This window comes from Pseudochaenichthys georgianus, chromosome 2, assembly GCF_902827115.2.
Source record: "Pseudochaenichthys georgianus chromosome 2, fPseGeo1.2, whole genome shotgun sequence".
Taxonomy (NCBI): domain Eukaryota; kingdom Metazoa; phylum Chordata; class Actinopteri; order Perciformes; family Channichthyidae; genus Pseudochaenichthys; species Pseudochaenichthys georgianus.
This window is the reverse complement of record NC_047504.1, coordinates 5,939,029-5,955,257: the sequence shown is the minus strand read 5'-3', so window position 1 is coordinate 5,955,257 and position 16,229 is coordinate 5,939,029. Positions and strand designations below refer to the sequence as shown.

At 42.7% G+C, this 16,229-nt stretch overlaps 1 protein-coding gene across 1 annotated transcript in view; it reads right to left on the bottom strand.

Annotated features, from left to right (window-relative positions):
• Nucleotides 1–16,229, bottom strand: part of LOC117458564 (cilia and flagella-associated protein 47-like) — a 68,373-nt gene that overhangs the window by 38,778 nt on the left and 13,366 nt on the right. Inside the window, 11 exon segments of the mRNA XM_071205304.1 lie at nucleotides 21–133; nucleotides 1,092–1,226; nucleotides 2,272–2,385; nucleotides 3,290–3,387; nucleotides 14,198–14,384; nucleotides 14,484–14,576; nucleotides 14,695–14,776; nucleotides 14,942–15,079; nucleotides 15,326–15,397; nucleotides 15,494–15,704; nucleotides 15,814–16,049. Coding sequence (XP_071061405.1) covers nucleotides 21–133; nucleotides 1,092–1,226; nucleotides 2,272–2,385; nucleotides 3,290–3,387; nucleotides 14,198–14,384; nucleotides 14,484–14,576; nucleotides 14,695–14,776; nucleotides 14,942–15,079; nucleotides 15,326–15,397; nucleotides 15,494–15,704; nucleotides 15,814–16,049 — 1,479 coding nt within the window.

Below are 16,229 nucleotides of genomic sequence, written 5' to 3'. Positions count from 1 at the left end.
TTTCTAGATAAAAAACATACTTTGGAGGAATGGTGACAGAAGATCCATTAGGGAGGGAGAAGAGATGGGCATCCTCTCCTAAAATGTAGACCTGGTATTTGATTGGCTCAGAAGATGGGCTTTTGAGACGCACCTGCAGCCCAAAAACACAGAGAAACAGCTTTTGGTACACACAAGCACATCCCCAGCAAACAAATGGCCCTGCCAGAAAACAAAAAAAGACAAATAAATCTTCCTTCGTACAGACAAACTGACATCTACTTTTGTTAGGCTTGTAATGTGGCTTAACTTGACAATGCGGATCATTACCCAAATGTATATTTGTCTATGTTTCTAATCCTGTTAGTGTGTGTGTCTATAATCTCATTAAATGTATGTGTGTGTCTATAATCCTGTTAATGTGTGTCGTTATCTGTCTGGGAGCTTATTATCCAAGCCATTTTCAGCTTCACCGTGCTCATTTATTTGATTTACAAGGCATGCAGTTCAATTTTTGTTTAGGCAAGGCAAGTTTATTTACATAGCACCTTTCAACACAAGGCAAGTCAAGGTGCTTTACAAACATGAAAGACATTCAGACAAAGGCATTTAAAAACAGTAAAAGATAATAAAAGAAATATGAAAAGAAAAAATACATGACTAAAAAGTACATGATTAAAAAGTCTGGGAGTTTGTTCCAGATATTTGGAGCATAATAACTGAACGCTGCTTCTCCATGTTTAGTTCTGACTCTGGGGACAGAAAGCTGACCAGTCCCTGAAGACCTGAGAGATCTGGATGGTTCATAATTTAGCAGGAGGTCAGAAATGTAATTTGGGCCTAAACCATTCAGTGCTTTATAAACCAGCAGCAGTATTTTGAAATCTATTCTTTGACACACCAGTGTAGCCAGTGAAGCCAGTGTAAAGACTTCAGAACAGGAGTGATGTGATTTCACACTTTCAGACACCATTGCAGTAGTCCAGTCTACTGAAGATAAAAGCATGGACAAGTTTTTCCAAATCCTGCTGTGACATTAGTCTTTTAATCCTAGATATGTTTAGCTGCCTTCTTAGATCCAAATCAGCATTGTGTATATGTGTGTAAATTACCTGTTTGCTGAAAGTGCTGTGCAGGCCTCCCGAAAGAGTGATGGTCTGCAGTGGCAGGTACTGAGGAAGCCTCTCATACAGGTGAACACACAGGATTAACATCTGCACTGGATTAGGGTCTGACAAATCTGTGGGCTGAACACATTACATACACACACTCAGATATAGGGACACACAAACACAAAGGAAGTGCTTCCTAATCTCTGACCTAATCATTGTGATATATTGATGCTCAGGTATGCTAAATAAGTCATAAATAGGGCAATTGATGCAGTAATTATCTAATATTTTTCTGTCACATTTGCTTGGATTTACAATGTGGATGATATTAATCTGTACTAAATATGTCCACCGGTATTTAAAGGCAATGATTTAAGTCAATTCCTATGCAGTGAAGTACATTGATCTTAACACACAGATTAACTCTGGTATGTGTAAAGAAGTGTTTCCATAAAAACCAAGCCTATGACATTGATACGATATGATCTGCCTTTAATATCTGGAAACTCATACTGAAAGTGTGAGGGTTTGAGTTGTGGGGTTATTTTGCTGTTCTGTTCTCCCTGTCATGTTTTCCTCCTTGTTTCTTGTCTGGTCCTTCTCCCTGTCGTTAGTTTCCCTGGTGTGTCTAGTTGTCTGATTGTGTTCACCTGTTGCCCTTGTGTTTCTCCTCCCCTGCCCGGCTGTTTCTCGTCTCGTGATTACCCCTCCCTGTATTTAGTCTTGTCTCTTCCTGTGTTCGGTGTCGGTTCATTGTTTGTTTGTCCTCCCTTCACGTCACGTCTCATGTTTTTCTCTCCGGTCTTCCTCCATGTTTTTCACGGTCAATTTTTATGTTATTGTTTTCCTGAGCTACCGTTTGATTCATGCCATGTTTTTGTGATCAGCTTTGCAATAAAGCTCGCTTTTGTTTTCTAGACCAACTTACCTTTTTTTGTAGTCTGCTTTTGGGTCCTATCTTTCCCATACCGTAAAACAGAAAGGATACACTGTCTATACTTGGGATGAGGTATAAAGGAAGGCTGACTATTTCTAACACTGGTTTACCTGAGATGGAGCATGGACCAGGCTACTTTTTCATTTAAACTGAGATCAGACTGATTAAAATACCTTTTTTCTTAAAATAGGCCTGGTTTATCTTGCTGTTAGAAGCACCCCTCTAGTCACATCTGGTATTTACCTGAACATCTAGGTTGAGAGAGAGTGCTGTTAAAGCCTGGGCTACTATGATGTTGTTGTGAAGGATCTGTTCCAGGCTGTTGGTTGTGGTGTACATCCTCCGAAGGCTGGAGATCTAATCAGGAACACATCAAAAAACTAATGCTAAGGTTGATCTGTGACTTTTACATTGACTTTTCTATTTTTCTACGTCACTTAGTTTCTTTTCTTGTAAACATAATTAGGTTGCATATACCGTAATTTTCAGACTATAAGCCGTGCCTTTTTTCCCATTTTTCGACCCTGCGGCTTATATAACGGTGCGGCTAATCTATGGATTTTTACAGCTAACGGCCACTAGGGGACCTCCTAAATCTATGGATTTTACAGGTTACAGTCCACCACCTTTAATTCTATGGGCTCTATGGCCGGTCCGCGCCCCCCACCTTTAAGCGGCGGGCTCCAGCAGGAAAAGCTGGAGGCCGGAAAAGAGTGAGACAGGTAGCGCGCAAAAGTAAAAGTGGAACCGAGAGTGGTACGAGAGACAGAACGAGAGCAAGAGAGACAGACATTATGAGAGCGAGACAGTTTGTGCAAAGGAAGTTTTCATGCACAAACCCTTCGTTCAGTGGGAGGCGTGGATGACTAGCGGCGATAAATCATTCACCAAAACTGGTCGCATGCGAAAAGCAACTTTCGCTCAAGTTTGCGAGTGGATCCTGACAGCGTGGTTCCAAAAGGCTGGACTGCTTACATATGGTAATTAAACATTAAAACACCTGCGGCTTATAGTCCAGTGCGGCTTATATATGTACACATTATTCAATTTAGCTGCTGCGGCTTATATTCAGGTGCACCTTATAGTCCGAAAATTACGGTAGTTCTCTATTTTGACTTATTGTTTTGACAGACAGTTTGTGAATTGCACCCCCCTCCCCATTGCGTCCCTGTCACATTGATCAGTCATTTAAAGACATAACCACTCATCCCTCATTGACTCACACACACTATAATGAACAGACGCGTGCACACACACTGACCAGAAACGGGCAGTAGGCCGCAAGCAGAGCGGCTAGCACCAGTCCATCTGTCAAGTCCAGGTCAAAATTCACTATCCAGCGTGCTGATGGGACACCACCTGCAAACCATCACAATGCAGAGATGACCCATTAATCAGTAATTATATAAAGGCATTCAAAAGTAAAGACTTTGATTTGAGTTCAAACCTAAGAGGAGGGTATTATTGGCCAAATTGAGCAAGGGACAAATAAACCCTTTTAACCCTCTGAGACCCACATAGGATATTTCCGTTTGTGTATATTTTTGTGTTTTGCCTAATAAAGTGTCATTTCTTTGCAGTATAATCAAGTTTTACACATCCCAGAAATCGGCACAACCTCAGCTAATGATATGTCACTCATTAGAGATGTATACACTATAATAGGGGATATTTGCCCATAAATAAAAAATGGAGGTTGAACATTTATTATCATTGTATCAGAACTGATTAGAAGATTCTAACTTATTCTGTTCATTAGTTATGCCCATTCTTTTGGGCAGTGTCCATGGGTGTTTTTTTGTGAGGAATTGTCATTTTTTGTCCTGCCAATTTTGAAGAGTACACATGATATCTATCATGTCCACTATCACACATGGCATGCTGAGCAGATTCGCCTGAATTTTCATCAATATCGTCCCCTTGAAAAATCAGCTCCAAAGCCTCAGCTGTTGTAAACTTCCTTGCCATACCTCTACTTTCAAAACACTAAAAGAACGTATTCCAACTTTTATTTTGTTTTCGCGCGTGGAATTACACCGGCTCTCATTTCAGTACACATAACAACGGAACTGACAGGCAACCCTCTGAATCAGACTCCGATTGGCTGTGACTGCATCCACTCAGAGTGTCCGATCCAGAAACGTGACTCTTACGCTCTTTACGTCACAAACAAAGATGGTGGATGAGAATAGATCTATAAAAGAGAAAACGATAAGCAATGCGCCAGAATCAAGGTGAGACTATCCGCATCTTTTAAAACTTTACGCACATTCGTTTCAGCAAAATAAGTAAACGCCTCTCAATGAAAAACGTAATGGAGTTGTTTATTGCCGTTACTGTAGTTTAAGAGGAAAAACACGGCATGGCTCTGGCTCAAACTGCTGAGTAGTTATGATGCTTTGAACACAACGTGATATCTGGGATCGTATACGGCCCTGTGGGTCTCAGAGGGTTAACTGTACATGGTCTGGGTCTTACCTGTTCCCCACACGGTCTTCCTCATGCTCTTGTAATGCATGTTGAGCCAATAGAGCAGCTGGAGCTCGTAGGGTGAATAGATGTTGCTGGCCAGAGGCGGTGAGCTCACAGGGAGGATTCCATCTATGTCCTCAGGGTTCAGATATGAGTTTGAACCCCTCTCTGACACACGACACAACACAAGAACCTGAGATGCAGAGGAATATTGAAAAGAGGGAAAAAAAAGAAGAACATAGTTATAAAAAACATCTTCTGGCAAGATGGGAGTCCGAACAAAGTTTTTCACCTTGTATATTTGCAGCAACACGTCAGTCCATGATCGTTTGCTCAGAGACTCGTAGTCCACACTGCTGTAGTCCAAACAATCTTCCTCATTTGACTGAGAGAAAAATACATATGCATGGAGCTTTAAATATGTTGTTTTATTGTTGGCAAAGAATTATCCATAAAGAATTGGTGTTATGTCTACTTATTTTCTGAAATGTGTGAATCTGTACCGGCAGGGAGCACCAGTGTTTGAACTCCTGCACGTCTAGCAGGTACTCTGGTCTGATGTGAGAGAGGCTGGCTCCCTGCACCCTGCACACAGAATTAGAATGAACATTGAGAGTAGCCCCAAAACATGTCCTAAATGAAAATGCAAGCTGCATTCAGCAACATGAGAAATTCCACTAATCATAACTAAGGAAAAATTGGGAGCCAAGTCAGCAGCACAGTAGCATGGTTTCTGTGTGTAAGGCCTACCTGAGAAAAGTGAGCATAGCTTCATGCTGTTGCAGCAGCTGATGGGTGCACTGGTCTATATCACTGGAAAACATCTGACACCGAGGAATACCAGGGATCTGTTTGCCAGTCAGGTGATGAAGCATGCCCACTACAGACCTGGACACAACAATACAATAGTTATGAGCCTTGTGTCTAGAGCCAGATCAATGCCAGCTGATGCAACATTACATTCAAACTCCAACTCAAGTATCATCTACAATATTCGTTGACCCATATCGACTCTTTGAATAAATAAAATGACTACGAACCAGAGTAGAATGCCCATTTCCATTTATGGGTCATGGGTCACACATTTGAGACTTTTTAGGGCACCTAACTACACCTTTTTATCTCATATACACACCTGGAGTCTTTATTTTGACTGACTCGATAAGTCCGTCCAGTGGAAGGATTCATTTGGATTTTTGACACAACTCTGTGGGGAGAAGCAAAGCATTCATTGTAATTAAACATAAAGTGAAAAGTAAAACAGATTCCCATGCAAAACAATTGGGGAAACTCTCCGGTATACCTTCTGAGCGTGTGCGGCACAGAGATAGGGTTTGGTCCACTCGGCCATCCAAACAGGCTAAACCACCTCTCCACAGCCAATAATACATTCTGGTAATAGAGTCCTTCCTCAGCAGGGAATTCTGGGGTGCCGAGATTGATTGGGGTGTTAAGAGAAACGTCTGTATTCCTGCTGGTCTGGCCGCTCACACCGTCACTGTTGGGAAAGGAATCTGTCCAGGAAAGTACACACACAGTATTCTGAATAAAAACACTCCAGCTTAGACATACACAAACTATTACAAATATAACACAATTATGTAGTACATTTAATATGCTCACCTGAGGTTCTTTTCTTGTTTGTTAAGCTGTTGTGATCAAAGGAGGAGGAGGATGATGAAGACGGACCAGAGGCAGGACTTGGTGTGTGATAGCACTGAAGGATCGCCTCAACAGCTGTGGTCCCATGCTTGGTACCAGTCTTGAGAACTATCTGTTGCTCAGAGCGGTGCAGAGCCATGTAGGGCCAGACTGTCAACACACAGTTGTCAGCGATAGCAAACAGCTTAACCTTGAACCTGGCAGCAGAAACAAAAAGAAAAATAATTAAGTGAAAGGTTTTGCAACAATGCATTGAGTCCCTCAAAGTGAAGGGGAGTAGAAAGGACAAATAAGAAAGGGATTGTACTTTTTTTGAGAATGGGTTGTGAGAAGGAGAAAGGAAGCTTGTAGGCAAAAGGAGAAAAGAGACAAGGAAAACAGAATCTAAGGGTTGGTGTTTAAGAATAATCAGTTACCTGTTATGGAGGTGGTCAGTGAAGGTGATGGTTGTGCAGACGGACAGAGGCGTCGAGGAGCAGAAGGACACAGTGCAGGTCAGAGGGGTCAAGTTGGCCTCCTGGTTCTGAATGCCGACAAGCTGTCTCTATGGTTGCAGACAAAGTGGGGAGTGAGGGTGGAATTTCAGACAGATCTTGATGGACAAAATTGGGTTTTGCTCAAGCTGTTACAAAATCTTATGGTTTTAGGACAGTGTGTGAAAATGCTGTTAAGAGCAGAATGAAGTAAGAACACAATGTGTGAAATAAAAGTGCAGATACATGCCGAATTCAACATGTTGACATGGCATATGCGCGTTTTACGCCGTCTTTCCGGAGTACAGATTACATAATCCGTGTCGCTGAGACAATCGTGAATCTCGTACGGACCGAGGAATTTGGCAGAAAGAGCAGAGCCAGGGATGGGCAATAGTGCGAGGCCTATTTGGAAGTGCCTATGGACAGAGGCACGGTCATACAGTAGTTACGCTTCATAACTGCTTGGGAAGCAGAAAGAGACTCTCTGGCGAGTGAGTTTGCACGGTGCAAACGCTCACGGAACTGGCTAACGTAATCCGTTTTTATCTGGAGGGGAATCGACCGACAGAAACTCATCGAGCAAGATTTTAAGTGGGCCGCGGGGCGTGGCCGAACACCATGATAGATGTATTACACATGCTCAGTAGGGCTAACGTAATTACAGTCTTAAGATAACAACTTTGAGAGTGTTACCATTTACATTTGGAGTAGTCATTTGCCTGCTCGTCCACGAAAGAATACCTTCAAAGAATGAGTTGCATTCACTTATTTTTGCTGCAGTTGTGTGTTATATCCCACCAGATAATTTCTTCTTGGTGGGTAGGAAACATCTCTGATACCATCAAATCCTCTTTAAGACACAAAACACTGCACTGAGGCAAGAAACAACACGACTTTTTCCTATGACATTTTTCAATAACTCGAAACACAGCACTGTACCTGATCATGTTTTTGTGTAGGGATGTTGCTACCCTCTGGAAAGATGACCGACACAGGCTTTATCTTTGTCCCATCCTCCAGTACAACCTCATCGACTTCAGCTGATACCATGGTTCCACTTCAAAGGTGGGCAGATAATGGATATGTAGAAGGAGAACATCACAAACAGATACAATTGCAATATTATAAGCTAACGATGTACTATGTTCCCATTTCAGGCACAGGGATCTGGGTCAGAAAAATGCTGGCTGAAGTGTAATAGTATAACCACATAGCTGTCCAGGCTGAAATCTGAACAATGTAATTCACAGAGGGATGAGCATTAGGTAGTTGGCTTACAATGTAAGCAGAATGCAACACGAGTGCAGTCCTGCCAGTTAATAAGTCCTGGCCTGATTGATAAAAATACCACTGATGTGAATAATAAAGTCAGTTTATGTGTGGCTGTTTTTCCTCTGGATTAATTTAGCTCCAATGGATGAACACAGCTCTTAAATCGCCACAAGCTGGATGAATGTAATCACAATCAAAATCTATAAATGTTATTGCTCAGTTTGCCCAAAAAAAAAAAAGTCAACAAATGTGACAGTTACTGGAACACAATTGGGCCTCGGTGAACAGGGTGTATGCAGGAATCCTGAAGTCAGATGTAAGACCTTTTTAAGACCCTTGCCATACATTTTAAGACCTCATCGCCACTTTGAGTTTTAACCGGTTACATTGGCGACACTTTACCTCACATTGACTATATACAGTATTGATTGTCCTTCCTCCTTATCTTCCAACCATTTGGACGCAAACTTGCATTTCCCCATAACGATGGTGTTTAACAACCGGCGTAAACGGACCTTCGCGCGCTATCAAGCAGTGAGCAGTGAGCGGATACCCTGGTGTGTGTGTGTGTGTGTGTGTGTGTGTGTGTGTGTGTGTGTGTGTGTGTGTGTGTGTGTGTGTGTGTGTGTGTGTGTGTGTGTGTACAACCTAGGATATCCTGAGGCCAGCAGGGTGAGTGTGGCAGTTGCATTGCTTTCCAGGGGTACTGGTGTGAGGAGGATTTGAGGGGGCCGGATTTGTATACAAGGAAGCTGGAGGGTAATAGTGATGGACAGCTCTCTGTGCGATTGATGTCTCATCTCTCCTCTCATCCCCTCCCCTCCCTCCTCTTCCAGGTAAAGAGGGAGGGACAGTTTGGTCACTCTGCCAGACCCTAGGAGAGAAATAAGAACACACAGGTCAAACCGTGCTGACTTAAGGTGAGTTTATAATAATGCATCAAGCACACATATGAGGATTCAGATATAGTCTTAATGGCTATGTTCTGGGTTTATGTTGAAAAAGTAAAGCATGTACAATGACATGACTGTGTCTGAGAGACAGAGAAGGGATGCAGTGAGAGAGTAATCATCATAATGTGTGTGTGTGTATACAATAATTTCTCACCGGTTGTGATGGCCTCAGGGTGGATGCTGACCGTCAAGCAGATGGACTGACCGGGCCCCAGACAGCCCGATGATGGACACACCGAACACAGCTCCCCATCTCTTCTTTGCTCTGTTGGTATTGCTTTTGTTCCGCAGTCAAACCACCAATTCACATGTTTCCCGACACACCTGCGCCAAAACACACTCTCTTCACACACTGCTTTCAGCTCCACAGTCTGCGGAGGGAGAGAGGAGTGGTGAGAACTTGGGGATTCAGTAAAAAGGTTCAGGAAAAGCTATCGATGGAACAAGGGAATAGAATGAGGTAAACAAATGTGATAAACTGCAGATAGATCCATGTTCATAACCTTAGTGTTAGCATCAAACTGTGTAGCCAGGGGGTCCACTTGGAACTCTAGGCTGGAGGGTGACAGTTCCAGTGGGGCGCACAGTACTAGAACAGAAAAACATTACGCTACATGAAACTAGTGTCATGTGAGACAGTTGTCTTGTTCACATACTATTTGACAGTATACTCGCTTTCTTATGACCCCACCTGTGGCCTGTATGCGCAGTGACCGTTGTGTCGCCATGGTGACAGACTGGGGAAGGGGTGTGACGACATGCTTCCTGCTGCCATCTGACAGTGAGGTGGATGAGGAGGATGGAGTGGGGAGAGGAGATAGCGAAGCAGTGGGCCATCTCACCCCGTTGACCATCAACGGCAGGTCAAAGTCATAGCCTGCTGCCTGCAGGAATACATTTTCCTTCACTGTCGACCTCTTCTTCAATATTTAACTTGTACAAAAAAGATATTTAAAGCTATGAGATGAGTGAGAGCAAGGTCAGTAATTGATCGTTCTCTTAGCCCTGCCCCCATTAGTTATGGTTGTTATGCCTGTCATATTTTCTTGAGCACAAGTTCCACTCCATTTCAATTATGCCAACTTGAATCAAGGGCTCTGTGCAGAACATTAAACCATCAACAACAGCAGACCTAAACAACTCAGTAATAGAGCGCCACAGTGACGCGTCCTAAAACCCGGAAGTAAGTTAGCATTTTTACCACTTCCGGTTCCTTCCACAAAAAGCAATGCAATCTCTCTGTAGGGTTTGGAAGATAGCTGGAACTAAGGTCTGTGGTTGAGACGCATTGAAGAGACGGATCACGTTTTGTTCTACGACATTAAATCCATCAGCAGTGACCCCGCTGGGTATTTCTGAAGAGTGGACGTGTCTGAGAAACGATGGTTGTTACCAAGTGGCTGAATAGGACTCCAGAAGTTGTCGAGGCCGTTTTACGTCATTACGCCGAACACGTAAACACTCCTCTAAGTTTGTTTTCCCTGTTCTGCTTGAGAGCAGTTCCTGCCTCGTGCAAAGTGTTCAAACAAACGCTTCAACTTGTACCATTTACTATCTGTATTTTTTGAATATGGATCTTAAGTTGGCGTGACGTTGAAGCAGCGACCCTGCTGTAGTTCGTTTATAGCATACCGTTAGCATTTTCTTCTGGCGATTAGATTTCTGATGATGAAAGTAGGGTAGACATGTGGAGATTATCCGGCTGAACAAAACGTGATCCGTCTCTTCAATGTGTCTCAACCACCTTATTTCCAGCTATTTTCCTAAATCCTATGGAGAAATTGCATTGGTTTTTGTGGAAGGAACCGGAAGGAGTTTACTCCCGGGTTTTAGGACGCGTCACTGCGGCACTCTATAGTCATTAAGCAATGATGGCACAGTCTCTGTTCAGAAGAAGGGTTTAGAGAACAATCAATTCATGGAAGTTAAATGATGCCTTTGAGCTTGGTGCTTTATGTACTGGAGATTGGTCAAAAGGTTACCTGGGTTGGGGAGAAGACAAGGGAACAGTCCACTATCTGGTTACCATGGAGCTCCACAACACTCACACCTGGCTCTTTCTCTGCACCTAAAAATCCACAAAAACGATCACAAAACAAAGGCCAAAACTCAAATTTACACAAAAACATTTGTCTTCCTAAATGTGGCATTGTTTATGTAACTACGTACTTGCTGAGGGCTGGGGGAACCTCACAGAGAAGTCAGTGTATTCCGCCAGGTCAAAGGTAACCTGGGCTGAGGCTGATGATTGGTTTGTGAGAGTGAACGGTATTGATCGCTGAGAACCAGCATAGACGCCGTAAAAGTGGAAATGCGACTGTAAACGGATACAAAATTAAAGAAAAAAGGTCAACAGCAACTTAAATTGAAAGGGAAAGGATCATTTCAGCTTTCTATGACGGGAGCTGTCCAAAGGCAGATTATCCTTCAGTTCCTATCTTTACAGGTGCAACCCCTACACACACACACCACACACAACACACACACACACACACACACACACACACCACACACACACACACACACACACACACACACACACACACCACACACACACACACACCAATATATATCCTGAAGAATACCTTTCACAGTTATTTTAAAGTATCCTTTCGTCTAATTTCCTCTCATGTTCTGTACATCTATATTATTCTCTGTTTATTATATTATTATCTCATCTTGTATTTATGTAGATCATTTGATAAAGATCTCGTGCAGTTTTGTGTAAATACAAACATGGTTTAAGGAACATTGGGAAACAAACAGATTAAAAAGTTCTTGAAAATACTCCATTATAAGTCTGAAAAACATCAAAGGACTACACAAACACACTAACCTGCAACAACATTTTTAGTCTGCTTTTGGGTCCTATCTTTCCCATACCGTAAAACAGAAAGGATACACTGTCTATACTTGGGATGAGGTATAAAGGAAGGCTGACTATTTCTAACACTGGTTTACCTGAGATGGAGCATGGACCAGGCTACTTTTTCATTTAAACTGAGATCAGACTGATTAAAATACCTTTTTTCTTAAAATAGGCCTGGTTTATCTTGCTGTTAGAAGCACCCCTCTAGTCACATCTGGTATTTACCTGAACATCTAGGTTGAGAGAGAGTGCTGTTAAAGCCTGGGCTACTATGATGTTGTTGTGAAGGATCTGTTCCAGGCTGTTGGTTGTGGTGTACATCCTCCGAAGGCTGGAGATCTAATCAGGAACACATCAAAAAACTAATGCTAAGGTTGATCTGTGACTTTTACATTGACTTTTCTATTTTCTACGTCACTTAGTTTCTTTTCTTGTAAACATAATTAGGTTGCATATACCGTAATTTTCAGACTATAAGCCGTGCCTTTTTTCCCATTTTTCGACCCTGCGGCTTATATAACGGTGCGGCTAATCTATGGATTTTTACAGCTAACGGCCACTAGGGGACCTCCTAAATCTATGGATTTTACAGGTTACAGTCCACCACCTTTAATTCTATGGGCTCTATGGCCGGTCCGCGCCCCCCACCTTTAAGCGGCGGGCTCCAGCAGGAAAAGCTGGAGGCCGGAAAAGAGTGAGACAGGTAGCGCGCAAAAGTAAAAGTGGAACCGAGAGTGGTACGAGAGACAGAACGAGAGCAAGAGAGACAGACATTATGAGAGCGAGACAGTTTGTGCAAAGGAAGTTTTCATGCACAAACCCTTCGTTCAGTGGGAGGCGTGGATGACTAGCGGCGATAAATCATTCACCAAAACTGGTCGCATGCGAAAAGCAACTTTCGCTCAAGTTGCGAGTGGATCCTGACAGCGTGGTTCCAAAAGGCTGGACTGCTTACATATGGTAATTAAACATTAAAACACCTGCGGCTTATAGTCCAGTGCGGCTTATATATGTACACATTATTCACATTTAGCTGCTGCGGCTTATATTCAGGTGCACCTTATAAGTCCGAAAATTACGGTAGTTCTCTATTTTGACTTATTGTTTTGACAGACAGTTTTGTGAATTGCCACCCCCCCTCCCCATTGCGTCCCTGTCCACATTGATCAGTCATTTAAAGACATAACCACATCATCCCTCATTGACTCACACACACTATAATGAACAGACGCGTGCACACACACTGACCAGAAACGGGCAGTAGGGGCCGCAAGCAGAGCGGCTAGCACCAGTCCATCTGTCAAGTCCAGGTCAAAAATTCACTATCCAGCGTGCTGATGGGACAAACCACCTGCAACCATCACAATGCAGAGATGACCCATTAATCAGTAATTATATAAAGGCATTCAAAAGTAAAGACTTTGATTTGAGTTCAAACCTAAGAGGAGGGTATTATTGGCCAAATTGAGCAGGGACAAATAAACCCTTTTAAACCCTCTGAGACCCACATAGATATTTCCGTTTGTGATATTTTTGTGTTTTGCCTAATAAAGTGTCATTTCTTTGCAGTATAATCAAGTTTTACACATCCCAGAAATCGGCACAACCTCAGCTAATGATATGTCACTCATTAGAGATGTATACACTATAATAGGGGATATTTGCCCATAAATAAAAAATGGAGGTTGAACATTTATTATCATTGTATCAGAACTGATTAGAAGATTCTAACTTATTCTGTTCATTAGTTATGCCCATTCTTTTGGGCAGTGTCCATGGGTGTTTTTTGTGAGGAATTGTCATTTTTGTCCTGCCAATTTTGAAGAGTACACATGATATCTATCATGTCCACTATCACACATGGCATGCTGAGCAGATTCGCCTGAATTTTCATCAATATCGTCCCCTTGAAAAATCAGCTCCAAAGCCTCAGCTGTTGTAAACTTCCTTGCCATACCTCTACTTTCAAAACACTAAAAGAACGTATTCCAACTTTTATTTTGTTTTCGCGCGTGGAATTACACCGGCTCTCATTTCAGTACACATAACAACGGAACTGACAGGCAACCCTCTGAATCAGACTCCGATTGGCTGTGACTGCATCCACTCAGAGTGTCCGATCCAGAAACGTGACTCTTACGCTCTTTACGTCACAAACAAAGATGGTGGATGAGAATAGATCTATAAAAGAGAAAACGATAAGCAATGCGCCAGAATCAAGGTGAGACTATCCGCATCTTTTAAAACTTTACGCACATTCGTTTCAGCAAAATAAGTAAACGCCTCTCAATGAAAAACGTAATGGAGTTGTTTATTGCCGTTACTGTAGTTTAAGAGGAAAAACACGGCATGGCTCTGGCTCAAACTGCTGAGTAGTTATGATGCTTTGAACACAACGTGATATCTGGGATCGTATACGGCCCTGTGGGTCTCAGAGGGTTAACTGTACATGGTCTGGGTCTTACCTGTTCCCCACACGGTCTTCCTCATGCTCTTGTAATGCATGTTGAGCCAATAGAGCAGCTGGAGCTCGTAGGGTGAATAGATGTTGCTGGCCAGAGGCGGTGAGCTCACAGGGAGGATTCCATCTATGTCCTCAGGGTTCAGATATGAGTTTGAACCCCTCTCTGACACACGACACAACACAAGAACCTGAGATGCAGAGGAATATTGAAAAGAGGGAAAAAAAAGAAGAACATAGTTATAAAAAACATCTTCTGGCAAGATGGGAGTCCGAACAAAGTTTTTCACCTTGTATATTTGCAGCAACACGTCAGTCCATGATCGTTTGCTCAGAGACTCGTAGTCCACACTGCTGTAGTCCAAACAATCTTCCTCATTTGACTGAGAGAAAAATACATATGCATGGAGCTTTAAATATGTTGTTTTATTGTTGGCAAAGAATTATCCATAAAGAATTGGTGTTATGTCTACTTATTTTCTGAAATGTGTGAATCTGTACCGGCAGGGAGCACCAGTGTTTGAACTCCTGCACGTCTAGCAGGTACTCTGGTCTGATGTGAGAGAGGCTGGCTCCCTGCACCCTGCACACAGAATTAGAATGAACATTGAGAGTAGCCCCAAAACATGTCCTAAATGAAAATGCAAGCTGCATTCAGCAACATGAGAAATTCCACTAATCATAACTAAGGAAAAATTGGGAGCCAAGTCAGCAGCACAGTAGCATGGTTTCTGTGTGTAAGGCCTACCTGAGAAAAGTGAGCATAGCTTCATGCTGTTGCAGCAGCTGATGGGTGCACTGGTCTATATCACTGGAAAACATCTGACACCGAGGAATACCAGGGATCTGTTTGCCAGTCAGGTGATGAAGCATGCCCACTACAGACCTGGACACAACAATACAATAGTTATGAGCCTTGTGTCTAGAGCCAGATCAATGCCAGCTGATGCAACATTACATTCAAACTCCAACTCAAGTATCATCTACAATATTCGTTGACCCATATCGACTCTTTGAATAAATAAAATGACTACGAACCAGAGTAGAATGCCCATTTCCATTATGGGTCATGGGTCACACATTTGAGACTTTTTAGGGCACCTAACTACACCTTTTTATCTCATATACACACCTGGAGTCTTTATTTTGACTGACTCGATAAGTCCGTCCAGTGGAAGGATTCATTTGGATTTTTGACACAACTCTGTGGGGAGAAGCAAAGCATTCATTGTAATTAAACATAAAGTGAAAAGTAAAACAGATTCCCATGCAAAACAATTGGGGAAACTCTCCGGTATACCTTCTGAGCGTGTGCGGCACAGAGATAGGGTTTGGTCCACTCGGCCATCCAAACAGGCTAAACCACCTCTCCACAGCCAATAATACATTCTGGTAATAGAGTCCTTCCTCAGCAGGGAATTCTGGGGTGCCGAGATTGATTGGGGTGTTAAGAGAAACGTCTGTATTCCTGCTGGTCTGGCCGCTCACACCGTCACTGTTGGGAAAGGAATCTGTCCAGGAAAGTACACACACAGTATTCTGAATAAAAACACTCCAGCTTAGACATACACAAACTATTACAAATATAACACAATTATGTAGTACATTTAATATGCTCACCTGAGGTTCTTTTCTTGTTTGTTAAGCTGTTGTGATCAAAGGAGGAGGAGGATGATGAAGACGGACCAGAGGCAGGACTTGGTGTGTGATAGCACTGAAGGATCGCCTCAACAGCTGTGGTCCCATGCTTGGTACCAGTCTTGAGAACTATCTGTTGCTCAGAGCGGTGCAGAGCCATGTAGGGCCAGACTGTCAACACACAGTTGTCAGCGATAGCAAACAGCTTAACCTTGAACCTGGCAGCAGAAACAAAAAGAAAAATAATTAAGTGAAAGGTTTTGCAACAATGCATTGAGTCCCTCAAAGTGAAGGGGAGTAGAAAGGACAAATAAGAAAGGGATTGTACTTTTTTTGAGAATGGGTTGTGAGAAGGAGAAAGGAAGCTTGTAGGCAAAAGGAGAAAAGAGACAAGGAAA